The 24,829-nt window shown below is 43.0% G+C and overlaps 1 protein-coding gene across 2 annotated transcripts in view; it reads left to right on the forward strand.

Moving 5' to 3' along the window:
* The first annotated feature begins 1,276 nt into the window (after nucleotides 1-1,276).
* Nucleotides 1,277-24,829, forward strand: part of Ccdc80 (coiled-coil domain containing 80) — a 33,698-nt gene continuing 10,145 nt past the window's right edge. Inside the window, exons 1-5 of one of the 2 annotated variants that reach the window (XM_029470668.2) lie at nucleotides 1,277-1,330; nucleotides 1,734-2,047; nucleotides 2,493-4,378; nucleotides 11,768-11,924; nucleotides 23,715-23,851. In XM_029470668.2, coding sequence (XP_029326528.1) covers nucleotides 2,504-4,378; nucleotides 11,768-11,924; nucleotides 23,715-23,851 — 2,169 coding nt within the window. In that variant the 5' untranslated portion in view covers nucleotides 1,277-1,330; nucleotides 1,734-2,047; nucleotides 2,493-2,503. Of the gene's footprint in view, nucleotides 1,331-1,509; nucleotides 2,048-2,492; nucleotides 4,379-11,767; nucleotides 11,925-23,714; nucleotides 23,852-24,829 lie in introns of those variants that run through there. The other variant, XM_021184806.3, reaches the window with a different exon arrangement.

Here is a 24,829-nt window from a genome sequence, read left to right on the forward strand (position 1 = left end):
CCAGAAGGTGAGTGGGAAAGCTGCAACAGTCTCTCCTCTAGAGCCTTATATGACTATCTCTTTGTGTGTTTGCATGTTTGTGTGGGTGTGTGTCCTATGTGCATCTGTTCATATTCACATGTGTGCACACATTGCAGGGAGTGGAATTAAGATGCTGATGTCAGTTATATTCCTCAGCCACTCTCTACCTTATTTATTTAATGTGTATGAAAGCCTTTCCTTCGTGTGTGTGTGTGTGTGTGTGTGTGTGTGTGTGTGTGTGCTCGCGTGCTCGTGCACACACACACACACACACACAATGCCTGGTGACTGCAGAAGTCAGAAAGGTCCATATTGCCTGGAACTGTAGCTGCAGATGATTGTGAGCCACCATGTGGTGCTGGAAATCAAACCCAAGTCTTCTTCAAGAGCAACTGATGCTCTTAACCAGAGAGTCTGACTAGCGCCTCCACCTTACTTTTTTGAGAAAGGGGCTCCCATTGAGCCTAGAGCTGGTCATATCAGCTAGAAAGGCTGAGGAGTGAGTTCCAGTGACCCACCTGCCTCTGCTCCTTTTCCCTCAGTGCCAGAGTTACAGCCTCAGTGCCCAGTTTTCCTGTAAATGCGGGGGATCTGAATTCAGGCTCTCATACTGCGAGAAGCAAAGACTTTACCAGCTGAGGCATCTTCCCAGCCCTGCATACAACTACTTCTAGGGACTGAGAGAGAGAGAGAGAGAGAGAGAGAGAGAGAGAGAGAGAGAGCTCACCATCTCTAGAGAAGCTGGGAGCCAGAATGCCCATTCCCTGATGTAATGTCCAACTGCAGTCTCAGGAGACAGCAGCCTTTGCCTGCATTGCTAACCTTTTACCAGCTTCGCCCCCATCCCAGGGAGAAATAAGGACCAAGAACACAGTAACTTGAGCCCCAATTAGCATAATATAAAAACAACTTAGTCATGTTTTCCATGGGCTTTTCCAACCCAGAACTCAAAGCATAAAGCAGGCAGAAAGAGATAAAAAAAAATATACACGTGGAACTATAAATAGATGCATACAGTCTCGAAATGCAATGCCAGTATCTGTGGCCCAAATGAGCAGCTGTCTCTAGGGAACCCAGTCAGATGGAGCAACCTGAGGACTTTCCCCTTCTCAAACTGTTGCGTGAGAATCCACAGGAGGGGGGAGGTTCCGCCCCATGGCTTGGTATGGAAGGGGTTAAGTCCTCAGTCATCCTATTCTGAGGTGATTTACGATGATGTGTAGAGTTTCAAAACTTTTCCCAGCCCAAGCACAACCCTCTTCTCCCTCGCCAGGTTCACGGACTCTCCATGTACTGAGAGGGCAAGGAGGTGTGTTTTGCTGATCTGTTAAATTCTTAGTGAAGTTTTCTTGATTTCCAGTGACTGCTGTTGTTTGAGTTTGGTTTGGAGCAAACCTGAAGTAGCCCTGACATTTCTGGGATGGAATCCAGATGAGGAAAAAATAGAAGGAGAAGGGGGGGGAAGGGAGAAGAGAAGGTGGGGAGAAATAAAGGGAGGAGAGACGGAAGGGAAGGGGGAAATTGTCCCTTTCACATCCAGGCTTCTCTGTTTTCCCTCAGCCTGGAAAACATATTAATCCTCGTGTTTTTTTTACGCTCGGAAACAAAGGGACTCGGCCAGACTTCGGGAGGGGAAGGGTGATAAGAAGTTCTGGGAAAACTCCTCAGAAGGGAAGAGCAAGATTCAGAAATCACTAGGATTTCACTTTCAGGAAGATCCCTGTGGCAGCCAAGGACCGGCACACACAGACCCAGGAGAAACTGCAGACAAATGGAGATACAAACGGTCCCAAGGACAGCAGCGTTCACCTCCTCCCACTGGACCAGAAGGTAAAAGACACAGCCAGCAAAAGGAATCGGCCCAGGCTGGGCTCCCTGGGGCTGCTTTGCAGACCAAGAGCTGCAGCTCACGCTATACAAGGAGACAGAGGGCAGGAAGGAACCGATCTCACCTAGGAAACTGTCCTGGGGACCAACCTTCCCGTTTCTCTGGAAAGCCTCTGCAAGCATCTCCATGAACCACTGTGTAAGTGTGCCAACCTTGCTCTCTGGTGTTTGTTTCCTTGTTGCTTGTTTGAAGACATGAAGTGTGAATGCACATTCACACTTAGAATTCATAATTAGCATGCTCAGTTTACACGGTCTCTGGTGCATCTGGGCACAGCTGAGGCAGAGCAGGCATGCCTCATGCCTGCCGCCTGTGAAGCAGGGCTGGATTTCCTGCTTAATGACTGACTCTGCTAAGCACTGACAATCGCAGCAGCTTAAGAGAAGCCCTCTCTCGGTTTGCCCTCCTCTGCTTGCCCTCCTTTTTCTTCTTTAACTATCTCCTGCCCTTTCTTTTTGGCCAAGATAGAGAAAGAGATCATGCCCAGCTCTGTTTGCAATTAATGACTTTTTTCTTTTCTTTTTCTCCCTTCTCATTTTATGTTATTTTCATTTTTGTATTATACCCCCTCTGCGTCCCCAAGTGGATAATACAATGATGTGGAAAATGGGACCCCACTTCACCACGCTCTTGGCCATGTGGCTGGTGTGTGGCTCAGCATCTCATTCTCCTGCCTTGGATAGCGACGGCCACGCTGGACGGAAAGTACCTTTGGTTTCTCCAATGAGCAGTAGGTCAGCTCGGTATCTGAGGCACACCGGGATGTCTGGTGGAGTTGAGAAATCCACCCAGGAAGGACCAAATCCTCAGTCTTTCCAAAGGAGGAAGAGTGTACCAGTGTTGAGATTAGCTCACCCGACCATGAGACCACCCCCCTTAGGTATCAATGGAGTCCCAGTCAGACCTGAGGTGAGACCCATAGCTAGGAGCTCCGCGCGTGAGATGGTCCGAGATGAGGGGTCTTCTGCTCGGACAAGAATGTTACGATTCCCCTCTGGATCTAGCTCTCCCAATATCCTGGCCAGCTTTGCAGGAAAGAACAGGGTATGGGTCATCTCAGCCCCTCACGCCTCAGAGGGCTACTACCGCCTCATGATGAGCCTCCTGAAGGACGACGTGTATTGTGAGCTGGCAGAAAGGCACATCCAACAGATTGTGCTCTTCCACCAGGCAGGCGAGGAAGGGGGCAAGGTACGGAGGATCACCAATGAAGGGCAGATCCTGGAGCAGCCTCTGGACCCCAATCTCATCCCAAAGCTGATGAGCTTCTTGAAACTGGAGAAGGGCAAGTTTAGCATGGTGCTGTTAAAAAAGACTCTGCAGGTGGAGGAGCGCTACCCTTACCCGGTCAGGCTGGAAGCCATGTATGAGGTCATTGATCAAGGTCCCATCCGCAGGATTGAAAAAATCAGGCAGAAGGGTTTTGTCCAAAAGTGTAAGGCCTCGGGCATAGAGGGCCATGTAGTCCAGGAAGGAAACGACGGCGGTGGAGGAGCAGGAGGTACAGGCCTGGGCGGTGATAAGAGGAAAGAGGACCCAAGGAGAACACAAGTCCATCCCACCAGAGAGACTCCGAGAAAGCAGGCCACCAGCAAGGCAGCCACTCCTCAGCCTCCCCCAACTCCGCGGGCCACCACCCTTCCTCCTGCTCCAGTCACGACAGCCACTCGGGCAACATCTCGGATAGTGACAATAGCCGCAAGACCTACAACCACCACTGCCTATCCAGCTACCCATAGGCCCTGGACATCCCGGTTGCATCCCTTCTCAGTCTCCCACAGGCCCCCTGCAACAGCAGAGGTGACCACTGCCAGGGGCCCCTCCGTCTCAGAGCAGCTATACCCTCTACCTCGGAAGGAGCAACAGAGAGAGAAGCCACAGGCTACCAGGAGGCCCAGCAAAGCCACCAACTATGGAAGCTTCACAGCCACCCCACCTCCCACCCTCTGGGAGGTCAGCACAAGAGTTGTGGGCACAAGCCGTTTCCGGGACAACCGGACAGACAAACGGGAACATGGCCATCAGGACCCAAATGTGGTGCCAGGTCCTCACAAGCCAGTAAAGGGGAAGCTGCCCAAAAAGAAGGACAGAATTCTCAGCAACGAATATGAAGCCAAGTACGACCTCAGCCGGCCCACCTCCTCTCAGGGGGAGGAGGAGCGACAGGTGGATAGCGTTCCCTCGCAGAATGCCAAGGAGTCGAAAAAGCTTGAAAAGCTCGAGAAACCTGAGAAGGAGAAGAAGAAAAAAGGGAAGAGTGCAAAACAAGACAAGTTACTCAAGAGTGAAAAGCAAGCGAAGAAAGCTGAGAAAAAGAGCAAACAGGAGAAAGACAAGAGTAAGAAGAAAAAGGCAGGTAAGACAGAGCAGGATGACAATCAGAAGCCCACCGTAAAACATCTCGCTCCAAGTCCCAAGAAGTCAGTCGCCGACCTGTTGGGGTCTTTCGAAGGCAAACGAAGACTCCTCGTAAGTAACCTGTTTGGCATTTTCCTCTGTGTGCTGAGGTGGGGACGTTGACGTGTTTGTTGTGTATGTGAAATCACTTCTTGGACGACGGACTGAGGCAGGTTTGGAGGCAGGGTATGGTGGTTCATGCCTTTGATACTAGCTCTTGGGAGGCAGAGGTAGATGGATTTCTGGGAGTTCAAGGTCAGTTCAAGGTCAGTCTGGTCCCCATAGTGAGTTGGTGGTTGTGAAACTCAGAGACACTTTAAAGCACGTGGGCAGATATCTTTTCTCTAGGAAGGCTGCCTCCTCCATTACTGTCCCAGTTATTAGAAAGAGCAGACAGAATCTCAGGATGACATTGGATTGAGTTACTGGCTCTGGTTTCTAGTCCTCAGAGGTTTGTATGAGTTTGGAGTCAGCTGTCAGTTTCTTCTGAGCCTGTGTTGGAAAACGGGCATGTGTGCCCAGGTTGGGGAAAGGAGATACTCAACCCTGGGTTCTGTTTTGCCTGGTGTTGTGAGTACCACTAATGGTGAGTGTGTACATTCATCTCAGGAACCTTCTCTTTGGGCATTCCTTGCCACTGTCTATGAAACAGTAAAAGGATCTAGATAAATAGAGAAGGGGGGTTAGACTGGAATAAGCCAATCCTAAATGGAAGGTCTTTCTTCATCAAAGAAAGAACCACAGATTCTCCTGTTTATGACCCTGTCTGCATGTACCCAGAACTCCAAGATTTCTACCCTAACCTTGGCTTCTTAACACCATGATATTTACCCAGGATGCCAAGGAAAGGTTTAATATGGTACTCAAAATACATAACAAAAGATCAGCAAGTTCATATTGGGTGAGGCTTTTCTTAGATATTGGTTGAAGGAGCCATGTCAGGCCAATGGGATCACACCCATTCTTCTGAACACAGGAGCTGACTCTTGACCTGCATCCATCTTGCAAGCCAGACAGGCACTCTTCTCTAGGGTGTTTCTCAAAAGACTTTTGGATTAATGATCGAGTAGAGAGAGACTCTGATGATTATATACCTTCAGTGGCTTCAAAAAATTTTAAATGCACATTTGAAATGTTAACCAGGGCAGATGCTTTTGTGGAATTTGTTCTGGGTGGAACATGTCCTGGATTTTCTTTTAATTTCCATCAATGATGATATTAGAGATTAGAACAAAACCTAAGCTTACTCTATGTGTGTGTGTGAGAGAGAGAGAGAGACAGAGAGACAGAGAGAGAGACAGAGAGAGAGAGAAGAAAGGGAAGAGACCCCCTTTCTGTAGGTTGTTGGTATTTCAAATCAGATATTTTCTAAGTGATTGTACAAATTTAGGTTATCATATAATAGGCTATTTGTTAATGTCACCGACAGCCACTTGTATATACCCAGAATCCATAAACCGAAATGCAAATGTTCCAGTTAGTGACATAAGAATCACTGATTTCAAAGTAGCACTCTAGCAGGTTCCTGAATGTTTGTCTGTGATCCATGGAGCCAATCTGCTCTCTTGGGGGCGTGGGAAAGCATTAACACTTGGGCTGTTTTGCTCTCTGAGTACCTGGGACTTTGCCCAGCCCACTCACTAAAGCACCCTCTCACCCAATTCTGTCCATTTGGCCTACAATGCAGGCAGAGTGTTTCTCATAGCTAGGTTTTTAAACAGAAACAAGTAATGAAGGGTAAAATGTCAGAATTGTAATTGTGCACTCGCCTGACAAACACCCTCTTTGCCCTAAACAGCTAAATCAAAAGAAAGGGGTTTCCATACTCCACCCCTGATGTTAGTTGTGCCTTCGATTTCTTTTGCCTGTTCCCTGTTCTCTCTGTTACAGATCGGAATGCCCAGCTGGGGCTTCTCTGCTTTTAACAGAGATCCCTGGCCATAAATCGTTATCAAATAAAACTCAAAGGACAGCTTCTGATGATGTCATAGGAGGTAAAACAGAAACCGGCTGGGACTGCCTCTGCCTACGTTGGCTCTTTGGAGCTAGCCAGAGAATCAGGTTTTGTTATTAGAAAGAAAATCCCAGCAGGATAAGGTTCAGTCTGTCAGGCCTGTATGTGACCAGCTGATCATATCACTGGTGTGTTTTCTGAAGCGCTAATGATGTACAAGGGAAGAATGGAGTAGAAAGGAGAGATGGAACTACTGAGATATCAAAACCATGGCTCTGATGCATGAATCCCTTCCAACTCGCTTTTTCCATCCAATTCTGCTGACATTATTCAGGAAGTGTAGTGAGTCAATTAGCATTCATTAAGGCTTAACAGTTTCAGAGCTGTTAAAGAATGGCGGAGAACATTTACTTCTAGCCTCAGCTTAACCAGGTGTGCTCAATTTATGAGTGGGGTTGCATTCCCAGAAATGGTGTGCGCTTTCCTCCTCATACCTCCAGCTTTTTAGTAACTGGATCCCTGACTCAAATTTATCGTAAAACCCCTGGTGCTTTGAATTCAACCATACAATGCTTTAGATGCAAAAACATCCCATAGCTGCTAGTTAACCAATTACTTAGGGAAACCAGAGCAGCAACTGTCTAAGTCGTGGTTAAGCAAATGGCTTCTTCAAAGCCTCCAAGTGTATTGCAGACAGATCCAGGTGTCCCACTTTTAGGCCAGAGCTCAATCCTTTAATCCACCTGCACTTGAGTTTGTTAAAAAAGAGCAGATTCTACAATTGAGACCTCTGTTGAAGCTGCATGGTTTAGTTCGTTCAATTCCTACAAGGAATGATTGATAACACTCTTTCCCAGATGAGCAAAACAGAAATTTAGATTGCTTGAGATGTTCACCCAAGGCATGTAGCTTTTATGTAATGAAGACCTTGTATCTTTTCAACTTCAAACTCAATCCACACTCCAACCTCACTTCCATTAGGTATCAGCCTCTCGAGGCATACACCACAAAGAAAATGGGAAATTGGAGAATAAAACTACTTGTTAATAAATATGAACATTTGAAGCTTTATTCTGGGGTTAGTGAAGTGGCTTGGCAGGTAAAAGGGCCTGGTACCAAGCTGAACAACCTGAGTTCAACCTCCAAGCTGCACATGATGGAGAGAACCAATCTCCAATAGTTGTCTTCTGGCCTCCATGTGCATCGCACACCCACAGCCCCCGCATACAATAATTAATAATATACATTTTTTTAAATAATATACATTTTTAAAACTCCATTTTGAACTTTTGAGTTTCTGAGACTCATGAAGAAACAGTCGAATTTTGTAAGAAGTGCAAATGTGGAGAGGTACTGTCTTTTCTACACGAGCTTTCTAGACTCTGACTTCTCAGGCAGTTGGTGAAGAACGGTTGACTGAATTCCCTTTCCTATCCCTTCCGACTGCTTGCTGTTCATCTGGGGTTGCCTACAGAGAGGGTGGACGGCTGTTTATCACTAAAACGTGACACACTTTTTGGAGGACAGCTAACAGACATCATTTGGTGGCTCCGAGATCCCCTACTTGTCAGCTCACAGGGAGCTTCAATATGCTGAACTACATGGATTCAGGCTCCCCTCTTAGCTTTCTTTGGCAATGAAATCTCCCATAATCCAAATGGGTTAATATTTTCTTTCTTTCTTTTTTCTTCCTTCCTGCCTTTCCTTCTTTCTTTCTTTCTTTCTTTCTTTCTTTCTTTCTTTCTTTCTTTCTTTTTTCTCTCCTTCTTTCTTTCTTTTTGGAGACAGGGTTTCTCTGTGTAGCCCTGGCTGTCCTGGAACTCACTTTGTAAACGAGGCTGGCCTCAAACTCAGAAATCCGCCTGCCTCTGCCTCCAGAGTGCTGGGATTAAAGGCATGTGCCACCACGCCCAGCTTAATATTTTCAACACTACTTCAGAGACTTAGGTATTAAGATGGCAATTTGCTTACGTGGTTTAGGTTTTGTGAAGGATTTAAGGTTCTGTTTTGTAAGGCAGAAAGTTAGTGTATGGATAATTGGAGACTTAATTTTTTCCAAAACTTTCCCAGTATCTTCTGGTTCCTGTTTGCCCCCCTTACTTATGCAGCCAGGCTTCATCCTCCTCTGAGACTCACTGGCCCAACACATCATTGAAATAGAAACACAAATAAGATCTTGCACACTTAAAGTCATGACCCATACCCTGAGTTACCACCGTCAAGCTGGCCAGAGGCCATAAGATAGGACCATTCACAGGGGAGTGCTGTGGAGCTCTTTCTAGGAAGAGGAAACTGGAAACAGTTTCCCTTTTTAGCACAGTTGGAAATGCTGCCAAGGTAGAAAGTGGATGTGACAGAGATGTCAACACACAAGGAAAGGCTCTGACATGTCACGTGATCATCTGCTCCCCTTTCTCTGTGCAAACTCCATCCATCAGCAGATTAAGTGTAAGGAGAAGGTTTTCCCATCTGGCTTATGGGCTCTGCCTAGATAGTCATAGACAGGGGTCCTCGTGTTTCAGAGTTTCTCCTGCCTCTGGTATGGATGGACTGATCTCTGTAGCTTGAGGAATGTGAACCAGCTAGTGTGGATCACAAGATAGGGGCAGAGTCTGAGATCTCAGTGTCTTAAGGAACATGATGTCATATATATATATATATATATATATATATATATATATATATATATGATACAAAAATCCCATGTGAACTGTGAAGGTTTCTAGAACTGAAATGAAAAGCAGTGAGGGTTTGAGCTATGGTGGTAGTGAGAGTGTAAGAGGCTGGAGGACGTGGACAAACACAGGCAGGAGGAGACAGGGTGAACTAGTCAAAGACAACAAATGTGCTTGGATGTGTAGCCTGTGCGAGTATCTATGTGCATGTTTGTGTAGTTTGTGTAGTTTGTTGTTCCATGGCAAGGCTGACAGGCCACATGATATCCAGGGGTTGAGCTGAGACAAAATGCCAGGCCTCCCACTTTGACGGTGGGCATCACCTTTTCCTCTGTGCTACTCTACCTAAAGTTGCTTTTATTTCATGATTGAGATTGGTCTGATAATAAGAGAACCTAAATCAGAGAGAGAGAGAGAGAGAGAGAGAGAGAGAGAGAGAGAGAGAGCCTGCAAAGGCCAGAAGCCAGGAGGTGGTTGTGCAATGTGAGCATCACCTCCTTGGTGAGTTAAAACATTCCTGGGCAAAGCTCTAGATAAGCCAGGAAGGATTTGATTTCTCTGAGATTGCTACTCGGCTCCCATGGCCCAGTGCTCGCTGCTGTGTACATTTGTGGGAGAAGCTGCCGTGCAGGGGAGAAAGGGCATCTCTGAGATTACATATTGTCTGAAATTCTTAATTATACGTGCCCAGGAGGAGAAGACTGGAGGAGACTTTGAGAACTCTTAAAATATGGTCACCACGGACCACAGGGCTCCATGACAAAGTATGAGACAAAGAAAGATGCCTGTGTATGGATATGAGAGAACAGTAATTATCACTCGTCTAGCGTCTGGGAAGTGTGCTTTCGAACTCTCTAGAATATATCCTAAATATGGGCTGGGAGTCCAAAATCATGAGCAGTCGATCTTTTTATCCTTGTCTTCACTGGTTTTTGTTGTCACTTAAACAGCATTTTGTTCATTCCAAATGGTCTATTATAAGCAAAAAAGCAGGCCAAAAAAGAAAAGTCTAAAATATGTCAAGTTAAAATAAAATTTCAAAATTCATCCATCCCTCTCAAAACACGTAGCTAACTAAAAACAAACAACAACCAAAAATATGATCACCATATTTTTTTAGAACCACCCTAATTTTTTTTCTTAAGGCTAGTCCTGAATCAATGAATACATTTTAGAGAGTGTGGGAAATTTTTATACTTTTCTCATGGAGATTACATCTTTTAAAACATATTTCCTGGCCATTATGTTCATCTGAACAAGAGTAAAACAGAAAATCAAAATTAACCAGATCATATCTGCTTTAAATGATGAGCTAAGGAAAAAAAACATTTTAAAAAGCAAAATCGAAATTTTTGGCTAATGTTCCACTCATGGGCTTTCAGAAGCATTTTACATTCCCGGAGGGAGTATTTTGTCAAGCACAAAAATTTCATCAGAGAACTCTAGGAGGCATCAATAAACAACTCTGATGGAGAAAAATAATGAGTAAGAGAAACTCAGAGCCAAATTTCCTGGCCATTTTTGATAAAATACTTGACAGAGATTAACAATACAGTAAACTCCTCCGAACACAAAACGCTCACCATGTGGACACAGACATTAGAAAGAGATTACATGTTTCTGATGGGGAAATGGAAAATTTGAACATGGCTAAATGAAAGAAAATATCTCTAAGCCAAGGGGTGAGCCAACAAGGGGGCCTGTCAGGCCTCCCTGCAGACACCTGCCCTGTGAGTTTTCCTGGTTCAGGAGGGTTGAGAAGAATCTGACCATCATCAGAAAATACTTCATGGCTTCCCACGTCCAGAGGAAGCAGCATGCTCCTGACCATTTTCAGAGTGTGGGCAATAGTTTTGGTTTCAGCTTGGAAAATCTGTGACATTGGAGAAGGCTCCAAAAAAGACAACTAAAATGACCAGAGGGTCAGAGAAACTCTTGCGTTAGGGTAGATTCAAAACAGTAAGACATTCTTAGAGAATGCAAAGAACCTAAATAATTAACCAAACTCATATAATGTACATGCATACACACACACACACACATATATGTGTGTGTGTGTGTAATGCATATATTCATAAATAGAATTCACAAAGAAAGACTACTCATTTTAACCGAAACAAAATGAAATATAGCTTCTCAGATGACTAGCGATCAAAATATCTCTGAGTGTCTTTTCTTGAGAAGAGTCACAAAATATGGATGAAAAGATTCCAGGTCTTGTTTAAAGGAGGCTAAAGTAAAACGATTAAAGCCATCGGATAGAGCAGAGCTGGGCTCTAGTATCAAAACCCTCTCCTTGGGCTCAGTGTGACAATGAATATCATCTATATGGCAAAATCTGAGCCCGTAAGCCGTCATAAAAACTCTCTACAAGGTTACCTCATAAAAATTCTATTCCATAGTGTGAAAGGCCTGGCTATGAAACTCTCCCAACATTATGGAAGTGAGGAAAATGATTGGATTATCCAATGTCTAGTTAGTTAGGCTAGATCTAGATGGGGAAAGGCAGATAATTATTGCACGTCAGGTATTTGTGGAATGTGAAAGACTCGAAGAATAAATATTTCTGAGTGGCCACAAATAGGAAAACCATGGTACACAGGAAGTGAAGGTAAATTAGAGAACTGAATAGAGACATCTAAACTATTTGGACTAGTTGTTATTTTACTTTAAAAGAAAAAGACTGTCAAAATGGTTTGGATCTTGATTGTGCAACTGCCTAAGAAAGCAGTTAACAGTCTAAGTGCACTCTGCCCTCGGTTGTCACTGGGTTTGGCCTCATCATGACTTGAGCACTATGAACTAATACATGCTTCTCCTCCATGCCTCCAGCTGATCACCACTCCCAAGGCTGAGAACAATATGTATGTGCAGCAGCGGGATGAATATCTGGAGAGCTTCTGCAAGATGGCCACCAGGAGGATCTCTGTGGTCACCATCTTTGGTCCTGTCAACAACAGCTCCATGAAAATTGATCACTTCCAGCTAGGTGGTCTTCAGCATTTTATTGTTTTTGTTTGTTTATGGTTTGTTTGGGGGTTGGTTTTTTTTTTTTTTTTTTTTTTGGCCTCTTATCTATGGTAGGACAGTTGTTATGGGAGAGGTCTTGGGTGGTGATCGGAGGAAGTCAAAAGAAACAATGGGATGTTTGGAGGGTCCTCTGGTTGTGGTGACAGAGATACTATCTATCTACCTATCTATCTATCTATCTATCTATCTATCTATCTATCTATCTATCTCTATCTACCTATCATTTATCTGTCTGTATGCCCTCCCTGCCTATCCCTCCATACCAGGAGCATTCTGGCTTAGGATGTTAACATTTTAAAACAATAGATATGAAAGGTGTAGGAAATGAAAAAAAAATGTTACATGGTTGGGGGTAATCAGAGAGGTGTACAGCCCTTTGCTCTTGGTTCCTGGGTCCTCTTGCCTGTGAGCCACACCAATTGACATGACTACAGACTTAATGCTACTGGTGATTCATCATGCATGAGGACCTGCCGGACCCCTGAATGCTGGCAAGCCTGAAGAGGGAATTATCTCGAGTTAGAAACTGTTGAGCTAACTAAAAAGCCAGTGAAAATATAGATTGGATTTCTCCCAAGAGAAATTTTTAGAGAGCAGAAGAATTTGGCTGAACATAAGAGTTTGCACAAGTTTTCATACTGATGTGTGAAGAGCATGAGGCACGGCTCAGCCTCAGGCAGCTGAGGTGTGATGTGTAGCAGTTCCTGGGAGCATGTTGCAAGATTTGCTGATTAGTCCAGTCTCACACTCAGAAGGCTGGAACAGAGACAGTGATCTCTTTTATAGATTTTTTTAATCTATAAAACTTTCCATGTTACAATTTGTGTGTGTGTGTGTGTGTGTGTGTGTGTGTGTGTGTAATTTTGATCATTTTTTTTTACCCTAACTACTCTCTCTTATACCCCTCCCTCTCCCACTGAAATCCTTCTTCCCACCAAGTTTTCTTTTTTTAAAAAACCTTTTCTTAAGTTTACTGCTTTTGTTGTTTAGCTATAATTAAAGTTGTCTGGATTTATTCTTCTTTATCTTCATTATCCTCTACAATTTTTCATAAAATACATTATTTTCTGAAAATATCAGAAAACATAGAAAGCCATTTCCCCTAATAATTAATACTAACACAAAATAATATAGCACTGCTGAGATCTTTCTGATGCAAGATCTTGGTGCAAATGACCCATCTGTCCTAATTATGTCAGCTTGATTTGTATATAGGCTAGTTTTCTAAGCTAGTCACATTTAATTGTAACAACAATCGTTAGCATATGATCTCTTGTAATGTAAAATGTAGTGGTGTAGGCATAGGCACAACGTTACACAGCAGCTCTCTAGACCATGGCTATACATTTTCAGTTACGCATTCGCTTCCTTAGCTCACCATCCCCTGAGGTGGCTGCAAGGGGAACACAAACAGCATCCTTTCTTGTGCCCCATCATAAATTACCACATATTAGTAACTGGTTTGTAAACTCTATTCCTCTGCTATGTGCCTGTCTGGGGGAGAGAATAATGTCCTTACTCAACAACAGCCCAGTATGGTGACACACATCTTCAATCCCAGCACTTGGGAGGCAGAGGCAGACATATCTTTGTGAGTCTGAGGGCAGCCTGGTCTACAAAGTGAGACTCTGCCTCAAACCAATTAAAAACAACAACAATCAAGTAAACCAAAATGGCAAGGGGAAGTAGTTTGGGAGGCCAGTAGGTCTACATCCAGAGTTACAATATATTTGTTATGTGATCTCAGACAGGTTATATTTTTGGTTGTGAGTCTAGCCTTTAATGGCTGACCCATCTCTCCAACCTACCTCTTAAGTCTTAGAAGAAATGAAACCTTCTTCGCAGGCTGTGCTTCTGATGAAGTAAGATGGTGAATATACGCCCCTGCTGACAATGGGCACTATTCTTATGGCTATCCTTATCACCACTACTGGGTCTGGTGAGCAATGTAGTTTGATCCAAGTAGTTTGGAGATCAAAGGAACTGTCACCATTGTCACCAGGAAAACAATTGCTAGTGCTTTCTGCTAATTACAGAATGCTGACTTGCAAGTGCTCTTTCCGGTCAGATTGCAAGATTGTATTAGTACTCGGGATGATCAATGAGAAGCCCAAGAGACTAAGAAGCATAAAGGAATACTGAGAGGTTAATGAGGACTCAACCCGTTTGTTTCCTGGAGTTTCACATAGTAGCTTGAGCCAGCCGGCTTCATGATACTCCAGATGTCTAGAGAGGAAATAGACATTCAATCCAACAGAGACTGGTGCTGGCAAGTGATAAAAGTCCTCTGCAGCCAGGTTTTCTCTGTCAAATGTGCTACCTACCAACTCTTCCACACAGTGTTCTCATTCCTTAGCTCAGAGGAGTTTGGGAAAGTCATTATATCTTCTCCATCAGTCTTGCTATAGTCCTATTATAAGCATCTGGTACTGCCTTGGAAACTTTTTAGCATTATTCTGGTGTTTTCTAGAAATCTGGATTGAATCTGAACTGTAGGGACGGAGGGATTTTTCTTTTTCTTTTTTCTGACTTATTGAAAATCAGGTCTTACAGTTTGTATCTTTGTCTCACAGAGTGACAGCACTGGCCTGCTTTGAAAGAGGGGGATGATTTTTTTTTCTTTCACTTAATTCCTGGAAGGTCCTTCCCTCCCTGTGTCCCAGGTTACCCTCATGAGAAAAGCTTGTAGCTCTTTCAGCCAAGACTGGGATTCAGTTATGGGAAAATAAAATTTGGCATGAGCTGTAGTCTTAGTAAACCAAATCCCAGCTTTGTCTGATTTTCAGCCTGAGATCTGTCCAGTAGTTTTACTTCTCTCTAAATATGAAGTAAACACTCTGTATTTCTCCAGAGTTTTACTGGCCCTTGAAAGCGAACACTGACAACCAGACACAATGTGGATGCACCCATCAGCTGCTCCATCTTGCTAACAGTAGTTAGAACATGAGCTATAGGCCTACAAACACTAGGAAATTAAACTTAAGATTTCAGACATTCGTCTGAAGAAAGTCACAAGGTTTGGGCAAATTCCAGTGCCCATATGGGTTTGCCAACATAGAAGGATATTATATGTGAGATACTAAAATGGATTCACATATAAAGGCTTTCTCTGTTGTTTCTATTTAAAATGTCACTCTAGAATAAGAATATTGGTGTTTATGTTTAGTTGAAAGATCAAAGAATTGGTCAGTTAGGAAGAAGTTTCTGTATACTGGTTTCTTACCAAAGGATCAAATGAAAAGGAGCTAGAATACAGCAGGTGGGAATTCTATTCCCCTGAAAAAAAAAACCATAAACTTGATAAATATTTTTACATTTGTCTTGGTCCCCACATACTAGGTACTAAAACTCAAAGGATACTTGAAGTCCCAGTGTGTGCTCGTCCCCCACCCACCCCAGTGTGTGCTCGTCCCCCACCCACCCCAGTGTGTGCTCGTCCCCCACCCACCCCAGTGTGTGCTCGTCCCCCACCCACCCCAGTGTGTGCTCGTCCCCCACCCACCCCAGTGTGTGCTCGTCCCCCACCCACCCCAGTGTGTGCTCTTACTCACTGGTTTATCTCCCTAGCTCTGATAGCATCCTCTGAGGAAATGCGTATTTAAGGGTCATTAATAAAAAGGAGGTAGAAAAGTTGATGGATATGGGATACAGTATAAGAAGTGACAACATTGTTTATATAAACAAGGAATGCACAGAGATGAATTTTAAACTAACATTTACAAATAAGAATGACAGAACACATTCTAGTTTTACATTATTTTTTTTGTCTTCGATTTTCCTGAAGAGAATTATGTTATATGGTAAAGCTCACAACATCAATACCCATAATAATGCCCCCAAACTGCTTCCCCTTTGAGCCAGTCCAGAAAACCTGGTCCTCTGACTCCAGGTGTTGCTTTCATCTGTGGTGACAGCACCTGCCAACTGCCCTTCCTAGACCCCTCCACCCTTATTGAGGGAGGCAGGAAGCCTGGGTAAGCGGGTGTCCACAGTGTCTCGGTATTTCCTGTGTACTCAGTCTCTGATGATTAACGATGTAAATGGGCTACAAAGTCGAGCATCTGTTCACTCATCTTACTCCACCCCCTGTCCTTACCATCTAATGTATCACTGTTAGCATCAACCCTGGACAATCAGGGGGACAAAAGTACAGAGGTCAAATGTGCAAAACAAGTCACTGGACACTGTGGAGGAGACACAAGTGATTCCTTGTCGAAAGATGAGCAAATACAAAAACCATGCTCTATCAACCCATAGGATGTGAGGAAAAGGATGCCACTAGAAATCATGCTAGGCACAAGAAACCAGACTCATAAAGACAGCTAATATTTTCCCTCATGTGCAGAAGCTACATTTAAACTTTTATGTGTATGTGTGTATGTATACTCATGAAAAGATAGACTCTACCATAATCAAAGATAACACCATAAATGGCATAAATAGTGGGTTTATTAATGGAGAAGCCTTGGGAAATAAAATTTATGTCACACTAATTTTGAAAACTGAGATATTTTATCTTTAACTTTTGTTGTTGATACATTTTATACTATTTATATAAGAAGCTGTACAATGAGGGTTCTTGAATCTATGCCTGATTCTTTTATCTATTACTCCCTGCCCTCTGCAGGCAATCATATGTATTTGTGCTTCTTTATGGACATACAAATATCTATTTTCTATTTGTTATATATAATTATATATTTCATATATAACACTCACATATATACACACACATACATATATAAGGAAGAGAGAGAGAGAGAGAGAGAGACTAAGTTGCCCAGAATGGCCTGGAACTCACTCTCTAGTCCAGGTCGGCCTTGAACTTGCCATCCTCCTGCCTCAGCCTCCTGGGATTCCAGATGTGCACCACCAAATGTATTGAAAGAGGCCATAGTTTCAACAATTGAAAATAGAGATCTCGAGCATAGTATATGTATTCAGTCTTAATAGATAGATTAGTTAAGATACACTGGGTCGATAACATTAATGGCCTTTTGTGCTATGATAAGAGTTCAGGTTTTCTTCTGTAAGAGAGTGACTTTCTGTCCTTTGAGTGCATTACAATTAGCTAGGAAACCTGTTTGGATGCAGCTCACTTGGTCTTACCATGAGTGAGTCTAATCTGATTGGTCTGGATCCAAAGATTGTAATAGGAAGATTTCTAGTGACGGTGATGAAAGTTGGCAATAAATTCCACTCTTTAGAAAAAGCCAGCGATGATATGGAAGTGCTGCAGCAACGGGAGACAGTGAAATGATCCCGGCATTGGTGAAGGGCTTTGTAGATGCACCGCGAAGTGCTTGCCCCAAGGAAATAATGGAGTTCATCATGATGGCCTGTGAACAAAGATTAGGATCACCTTGAATGGCATGCTCTAATGTGGAAGAGGTTATGTGAGCTTTCATAGTGATAGAACAAAAAGAAAGCTCACAAATCAATGTACTTATCAAATACATTGTTGGGAGATCAGGTTGGTGAGGTACAACACATCAGGGCAATCTCTTCTATAGTTTTCAGATGTCACGTTTCTGTGTGTGTGTGTGTGTGTCTGTATGAGTCTCTATGTGTATGTGTGTGTATGTATATTTATGTGCGTGTTTGTGTGTCTGAGTGTTTCTCTGTGTGTGTTTGTATGTGTGTCTATGTGTGTATCTGTGTGTGTATGTGTGTCCGTGTTGTGTCTGTATGTTCTATTATGTGCCATTCTGTGTAATGATCACACGTTGATGTCAGATTTCTTCTTTAATCACACTCCGCCATTTTCTCATCTTCTTTCTTCCCTTCCTTCTTTCTTTCCCCCCTCCCTCCCTCCCTCCCTCCCTCCCTTCTTTCCTTCTTTCCTTCCTTCCTTCCTTCCTTCCTTCCTTCCTTCCTTCCTTCCTTCCTTCCTTCCTTCCTAAGACAGGGTCTCACTGTGTAACCAGGTTGCCTGGAACTCTGTATGTAGACCAGTCCAGCCTCAAACTCACAGAAATCTGTCCGCTTTTGCCTCCAGAGTGCTTGGATTAAAGTGTGCATCTCCACGCCTGGCTTCCCCACCTCATTTTAAATACAGAGTCTCTCACTGGACCTGAAGCTTGCTGATTGGCTAGATTGAGTAGCTAGTACACTCCCCTGCGCAGCTTTCTATGTTGCGACTGGAGATCCAAACTCAGCTCCTTATGCTGGCGTGGCAAGTGCTGTGCCAAATGAGTCATCACCTCAGACCAGATGTTATCTTTTAACATTCATAGCTTTAGGGCTGGTGGAGATCTGCTGAGTAGCACATTCCAAAAGTTTTACTAATAGTCAGAAAGATGGTTAGGTCAAAGACATGGTTTGGGAGTGAGTGGATCTTAAGAAAGCTAAAGATAGCCCGAGATAATTTTGTCTCTTAATCGTCAACATTCCCTCTCTCCACAGTTACAACATTCTAGTCAGTCACTCAGTCAGTCGTCTGTCAGTCTGTCTGCACACTCTCCAGCACAGATATGGCACCCCTAGAGAACTTCAGTTCACAGCTTGAACTTAAGGGAAGGAAAAGAAATCGTGGATGCCAAGAGAGGAACTAGTCACAAGTGGGGTTTTTGACTATAATGATGGCATACAATTGTTTAATAGCTTTTAATTGAAGCTAATTTTTTTTAAACTTCTGTTTTTTTTTCTTTTGTTTTTTTTTAAAGATTTATTTATTTATTATATGTAAGTACACTGTAGCTGTCTTCAGTCACTCCAGAAGAGGGAGTCAGATCTTGTTACGGATGGTTGTGAGCCACCATGTGGTTGCTGGGATTTGAACTCCTGACCTTCCGAAGAGCAGTCGGGTGCTCTTACCCACTGAGCCATCTCACCAGCCCTGAAGCTAATTTTTAAGTGTCGCTGTGCTGTCTATAGTCAATCAAATACATGAAGAAACTTACTATAATGCAACCAGAAATGTGCCACTGGGTTTTGGGACTGGGATTCCTAAATAATGAGGAACCAGACAAGCATCCCACAGGCTATTTGTAAGAGGGTGAAAAGGAGCTCTCATCTGGCTAGTCTTTTCCTTGATAATTCCATTCTTGTTCTCACAAAATGAACATCGATCTTTGAGTCATGTTAGCTAAATTAGGAGAAAGTTAACAGTTTATAGGACCTCTTTAAAGAATGTCTACTTGTAAGTCTTGGAGAACTCCATGAGGACTGACTAGTGTGCTCAGACAGAGTGGATAAACTTAAGAATCCGTACACTCTGTGTTGCCTCCCAGACTGAAGACTGTTATTAGCCCAGCTCTGATTTGCACAGAATGCAGAGGGTAGCCGAGACCTGGGGCTAGAGTAGACAGCCGCAGGCAGGAGCTGGCCTCACACGCACCTTCTTCAGAACTTGGCCAGGAGTGGATTCTTCCCTGCTGTACTTGCCTCTGTCCTTCTTGGATCCAGCCTTGATCAGAGACTTCATTGTTTCCCTTGGGCAGATTTTTCTCCTCAGGCCAAACATGTAGACATTTCAGTAGCCTGAGAGTGTAAAACGTTTTCTTTCTAATGTTTAGCTGAATTACCTCTGAAAACATTTTGCTTGAGAGTTGAAACCAGACTGTGAAATCAGCTTCTTGCTGGTTAGAGCAAAGTTTGTCTTAGGCCTTAAACCATGGTCCATTTGGCCAGTGATTGGGAGGTGTTTGTGTATAGTACAGCGAGGGCTCCAGGGGAGGAAGTCGGGCTGTCTGAGTCCTGCTGCCATTTTGCTTCTAGTTAGCAGTGTGACCTTGAGCAAGTCAGTCCTCTTTTTCTTCCTCAGAATCTGTTACAGAGTGTGTTCTCTGAGGAAGAGAGCTCGAATCTCTAGTTTTGAATGTAAGGAGGTAAATGGAGATTTATCACCCTTCCTCCAGTCCTATGGGGAAAGGAGAGCAAGAATGGACAGAGGGGGAGTTTTGAGCTCTAATGTGGCTAACACTTGGGGCTGCCAGTTTGGAGGTGAGTGGGATGGCTTTTATATCCATTATTCTTGCCCAACGCTGCACCCACCATTGTACATGCACAAGGTCAGGTCAGTGAGATGGCAAAAGGACTGGTGACTGGGATTTAGTCCCGTTGGCCCATGTAAGGGTGGAAATAGAAGACAGATTACACACACTTGTCCTCTGACTTCTAATATGTACACCATGGCACAAGCACCCACTTACTCACACCGTGGACACATACACACACACACACACACACACACACACAGAGGGGGGAGGATAATAATGATAATAAAATAGATAAAATAGATACATTTTCATAAAAGAGGTCAAGGCCATCTGAGCTACAGGGTGGATTTCAGACCAGCCTGGGCTACATGAGCCCCTGTTTAGAAAGTAAACAAAATAAGGTAACCACAAACCCCTCAAAGTTATAATTCCTAGGTGAAGATAAAACCTGTTTATAAAGATTTAAAATATTAACTGCAAAGGACATTTTTAGTTTTCATAGCTTCGTTAGCCTTTTATTTATGCATAATAACAGGTTTTATTGTCACATTTCTTTCATGTTCATAATATATTTGATCATTTTAGTGATGTCCTCACTCTTCCCAGTTAGCTCTCCTTCTCTCTCTCTCTCTCTCTCTCTCTCTCTCTCTCTCTCTCTCTCTCTCTCTCTCTCTCTCTGTGTGTGTGTGTGTGTGTGTATATACCAATTATCTCCAGTAGCATTGCTAGCAGAAACAAGGGTGAGAGTTTGTTTATAGAAACATGGGAACCTTATCAGCATCTCTAGCACTGAAGACAATGGTCTCTTCCTTCCCTGTCAGCCATTATATAGAGCTCCAGCGCCTTACAATCCGCCCCTTATTCTGTGACTAGGTGTTGATGGGTACAGTTTTGTATAGGTAAGTATGTTGGCCAGGAGTGTCAAAAGTACAACAGCCATGTCATCATGACAGCCCTAGAACTCATTATGCATCTCCTCTGCCTTCTTCCAGCTCTTACACTCTTCCTGTTCCTTCTTCTGTCCTGTTTCCTGAGCCTTGGAGGCAACATTATAGCTGTCTCCTTTATGGTAGGTCATTCCACAACTGGTTATTCCCAATACCTTGAGCAACAGTGAGTCTCTGGAGTTACCATGAGGCAATGCAAAAGGTTGACAACAGTGCTATCCTATGGACACAAATGCAGTCATTTGGAAGGTAGTTTGATGGACAAATAGTTAAGGACATTTTAAATCTTCGTTATTATTCACAGAATTATTTATGCCTTGTTGAAATTTGAATAGTATAGATATAGAGAGTAACAAGTCACTACTCCACCTATGATTGCCACTGCTGTCCCACAGAGGAAATCACTGTGAACAGCTGTGTCCTACAGAATGGGTGCTGCATGTTGTGTGTTCCTATTTGCATCTTCTTTTGCCTTAAAATATTTTGAACTGAGAATAATATCACGCTGCATATTTAATTCTGCAACTTACTTTCTATGCTGAAGAAGATATACTAAAAGCAAGCAAAACTACTACCCCAACATACTAGCTTTTAATTAGTATATATTTTATCAACAACATACTATACAATTGAAAAAATAGATATTTGGTCTATGTAATATGTCCTATCATAGCCTCCTCCAGTTTTCAGACAGTGCTTGGTCCTCACGCAGTTTCTTAGGTCCTGTGTCTGTGGACCATCTCCATGAAGCACTATTAGGACTTTGGAAAAGAAACTAGGTTTCTTTCTCTTTTCACTTTGTTTTGTAGAAATCAAGCTACTTGCTTCTATTTTTTCAACTAGCATAATCAACTGGATGGAAGTAACAGTTTAACTGTAATTGTCTTCCTATTGGGAAGGCAATAGATATGTTCAGCTTTAATTTTTTATTTGCAAAATAGTCCCTAGTACTGCTCCCTGTGTCCCCGTTGATAACTGAGACTCGCTGTGCTAACAGTTATGATGTCTCACGTTCACTAATTTTATTTTTCATTTATCCTGAATATGAGGGATTATTTTGAAGATACAATTTTAGGTGAGGTTGAGGGAAACACTAATCTGTTTTGAAGGGGAATTAAATATAGATACCTTTTAATTGACCATGGAGTTGTAACCTAATAAACCCACTGTGACCTGGAATGTTATGATACAGGCACACATTTAGGGCCTACAAAATGGCACATGAGATGGAGGCTCTTGTACGAAGACTTTATGACCTGAATTCAGTTCCTTGAGCCCTCTGGGTGGCAGAGGAGACCTGGCTCTGGTGAGAACTAACTGTTGAGAGTTGTGTTCCACACCCATGCTGTTGAATGCACATGTGGCACTGGCACACACAAGTACATAAAAGTAAATTTCAGAAATGAATTTAACCTGATATTCTAAACCATGATGCACAGCATAGCAATACAGCTGACCCTACAGAGTTAGTGGCCACCCACGATCAAATGGCTTCTATAGCCTTTACATCATGAGAGAATGTTAGGAAAGGATTAACATTCCAATCATGGCTTCACTGAAATTATGTCACTTCCGCTCTTATCATACAGTTGGAAAACTTTAAGTCAAACCACAAGTTAGTGACAGTCTGAGTCTGTCGAGCTGTCTTGTCCTTAGACATGTTTAAACAATTTCCAGATATATAACTTGTGTGTAAAGCCACAGATAACTTGTGTCTTGTATTCTGGCTAGTTTTATGTCATCTTGACACAAGCTAGTCATTTTGGAAGAGGGAACCTCAATTGAGAAAATGCCCCCACCAGACAGCCTGTGGGAGAGCCTATGGTGCAGTTTCTTAATTTAGGATTCATGTGGGGCAGTTTCTTGATTGATATGGGAAGGCCCAGATCACTGTGGTCTCTGTAGTACCACCCCTGGGATGGTGGTCCTGGGTCCTATAAGCAAGCAGACTGAGCAAGCCAGGAAGAAGTACTCCTCAATGACTTCTGCATGCACTCCTGGCTCCAGGCCCCTGCCCTGTGTGTGTTCCTGTTCTGTCTTCCTCAGTGATGCACTGTGCTGTGGAACTATAAGCTGAAACCAACTCTTTCCTCCTGATGGCCCTTTTGGTTACAATGTTTGAAAACAGCAATAGAAGCCCTAAGTTGGATATTCGTGTTTTTCATGTCCCCAGTGGCACCTTCAAGAACTATTCTGAATTATAACGTTTTCTTTGACTGAAAATGTACATAATGCTTAAAGCCTTCCAAATGCTCTTAAATTTTGCTTGAAATTGTGTTCACTTGAGAAATTTGTCTGGCTTCTTCTGGAGCCCAAAGGAACCTGGGTCTAGTTTTGAGCATAGACTCTTTATTTTTCTCTATGGAGCATGTTTACTGAGCTCCACAGTTAATTATACACTAAAAAAGGAACAGATACAGCCTTCAAACTCAGAATTATCTATAGTGGAAGTGAGCCTTAACAAACATGTCTGGTCTAGCTTCCTGGCAATTTAGGGAAAGCCTCATACCCAGACAGGATGGACAGTTTTCTAGCAACTTAATGCTAGGCAAACTTAATGCTGACTCTTCTGATTCGCACAAACATTGTGGGCAGAGATGGGTTGTTAAAGGTGTGGTGTTTAATGGTTGTGTGTGTATTTCTTTGGTACCTTTGTACCAAACTAGATGAATTCACTATTCACCTAGTTTTAATTTAATTTAGTTCACTGTAAAACTGTTCCCACACATTGTGAGGTAAGACTATAAAACTAGACAGAATGGTCTGCTTTGAGCTGGGTGGACTTCAGGGTCCCCACTCACCTTTATTCAACGTTTTCTCTTTTGCCATACTCATCTTCCTGCACATTTTGTTTTTCTTAAGATAATGAGAAACCCATGCGTGTGGTGGATGATGATGACTTGGTGGACCAACATCTCATCAGCGAGCTGAGGAAGGAGTATGGAATGACCTACAATGACTTCTTCATGGTGCTGACAGACGTGGATCTGAGAGTTAAGGTATGCGTTTTGCTGTGAGTGATGTGGCGCAATTCCTCGGAACAGAAACTATGGTTTCTTATGGTCAATAAGTCCACAAATGGTGCCCTACTGGCAAGGTTTGTAAACAGCTCTAGTATTTCAGTTGCCCTATGAGTTTGCACTCAGAAATGGTCTCTTCAGAAAAGGACTGGGTTAGACTGAACTTGGACAGGCCAGCTACATGACTAAATCTTTTTCCATCACATAAATGTGGTGAATTTATCAGACACTAGTTAAATGGCTGTGGTGATCCATGCCCTGGAAATAAAAGGGACAGAGGACTTCCTTCCTTCAAGAAACCTTATACTTAACATGGTTTCTTTAGGGCAGTGGCTCTCAACTGCGGGTTGTGATACCTTTCATGGAGGTCAAATACCAAATATCCTTTATATTAGGTGTTTACATTATGATTCATAGCAGTAGCAAAATTTTATGGTTGGGGTCACCATATGAGGAACTGTATTAAAGGGTCACACATTGGACCCTTTGGAAGGAAGTTAGGTCCCTTTGGAAGGAAGATTGATAACCATTGCTTTAGAGAATGAACTAAATTAGGGAATAATTGCTTTAGTCTAGAATTTTGCCTCCAGATTAAAAAAAAAAAAAGAATTTTCCATTAACTTGCTTTCTACAGCAACAAAACATGTAAACCTCCCAAAATTGAGTTACACACACAATAGTGACAAAACAGCTCACTTTATTGGGTGCTTTCCTTGTCCCAAGCAAACTGCTCAAACCTATGCAACCTCTTAAAGATCTAAAATAAATACTAGTATCTTTCTTGTTTCACAGAGAAAAAAATATATAGTCCCAGAATAATGGGTAAGTGCTGATCCAAGTTCATCCAGCTTGCATTTGATTTCATCCCCACAGAGGGGATCCTAGCATTCTAGGATGCTGACAGTGAACAAGCTTCCATGAAGATCTGTTTGGAGGGGAGTGTTATCTGCACCACCA

This window comes from Mus caroli, unplaced genomic scaffold (genome assembly GCF_978045245.1).
Source record: "Mus caroli unplaced genomic scaffold, Mus_caroli_1 scaffold_17, whole genome shotgun sequence".
Lineage (NCBI taxonomy): Eukaryota > Metazoa > Chordata > Mammalia > Rodentia > Muridae > Mus > Mus caroli.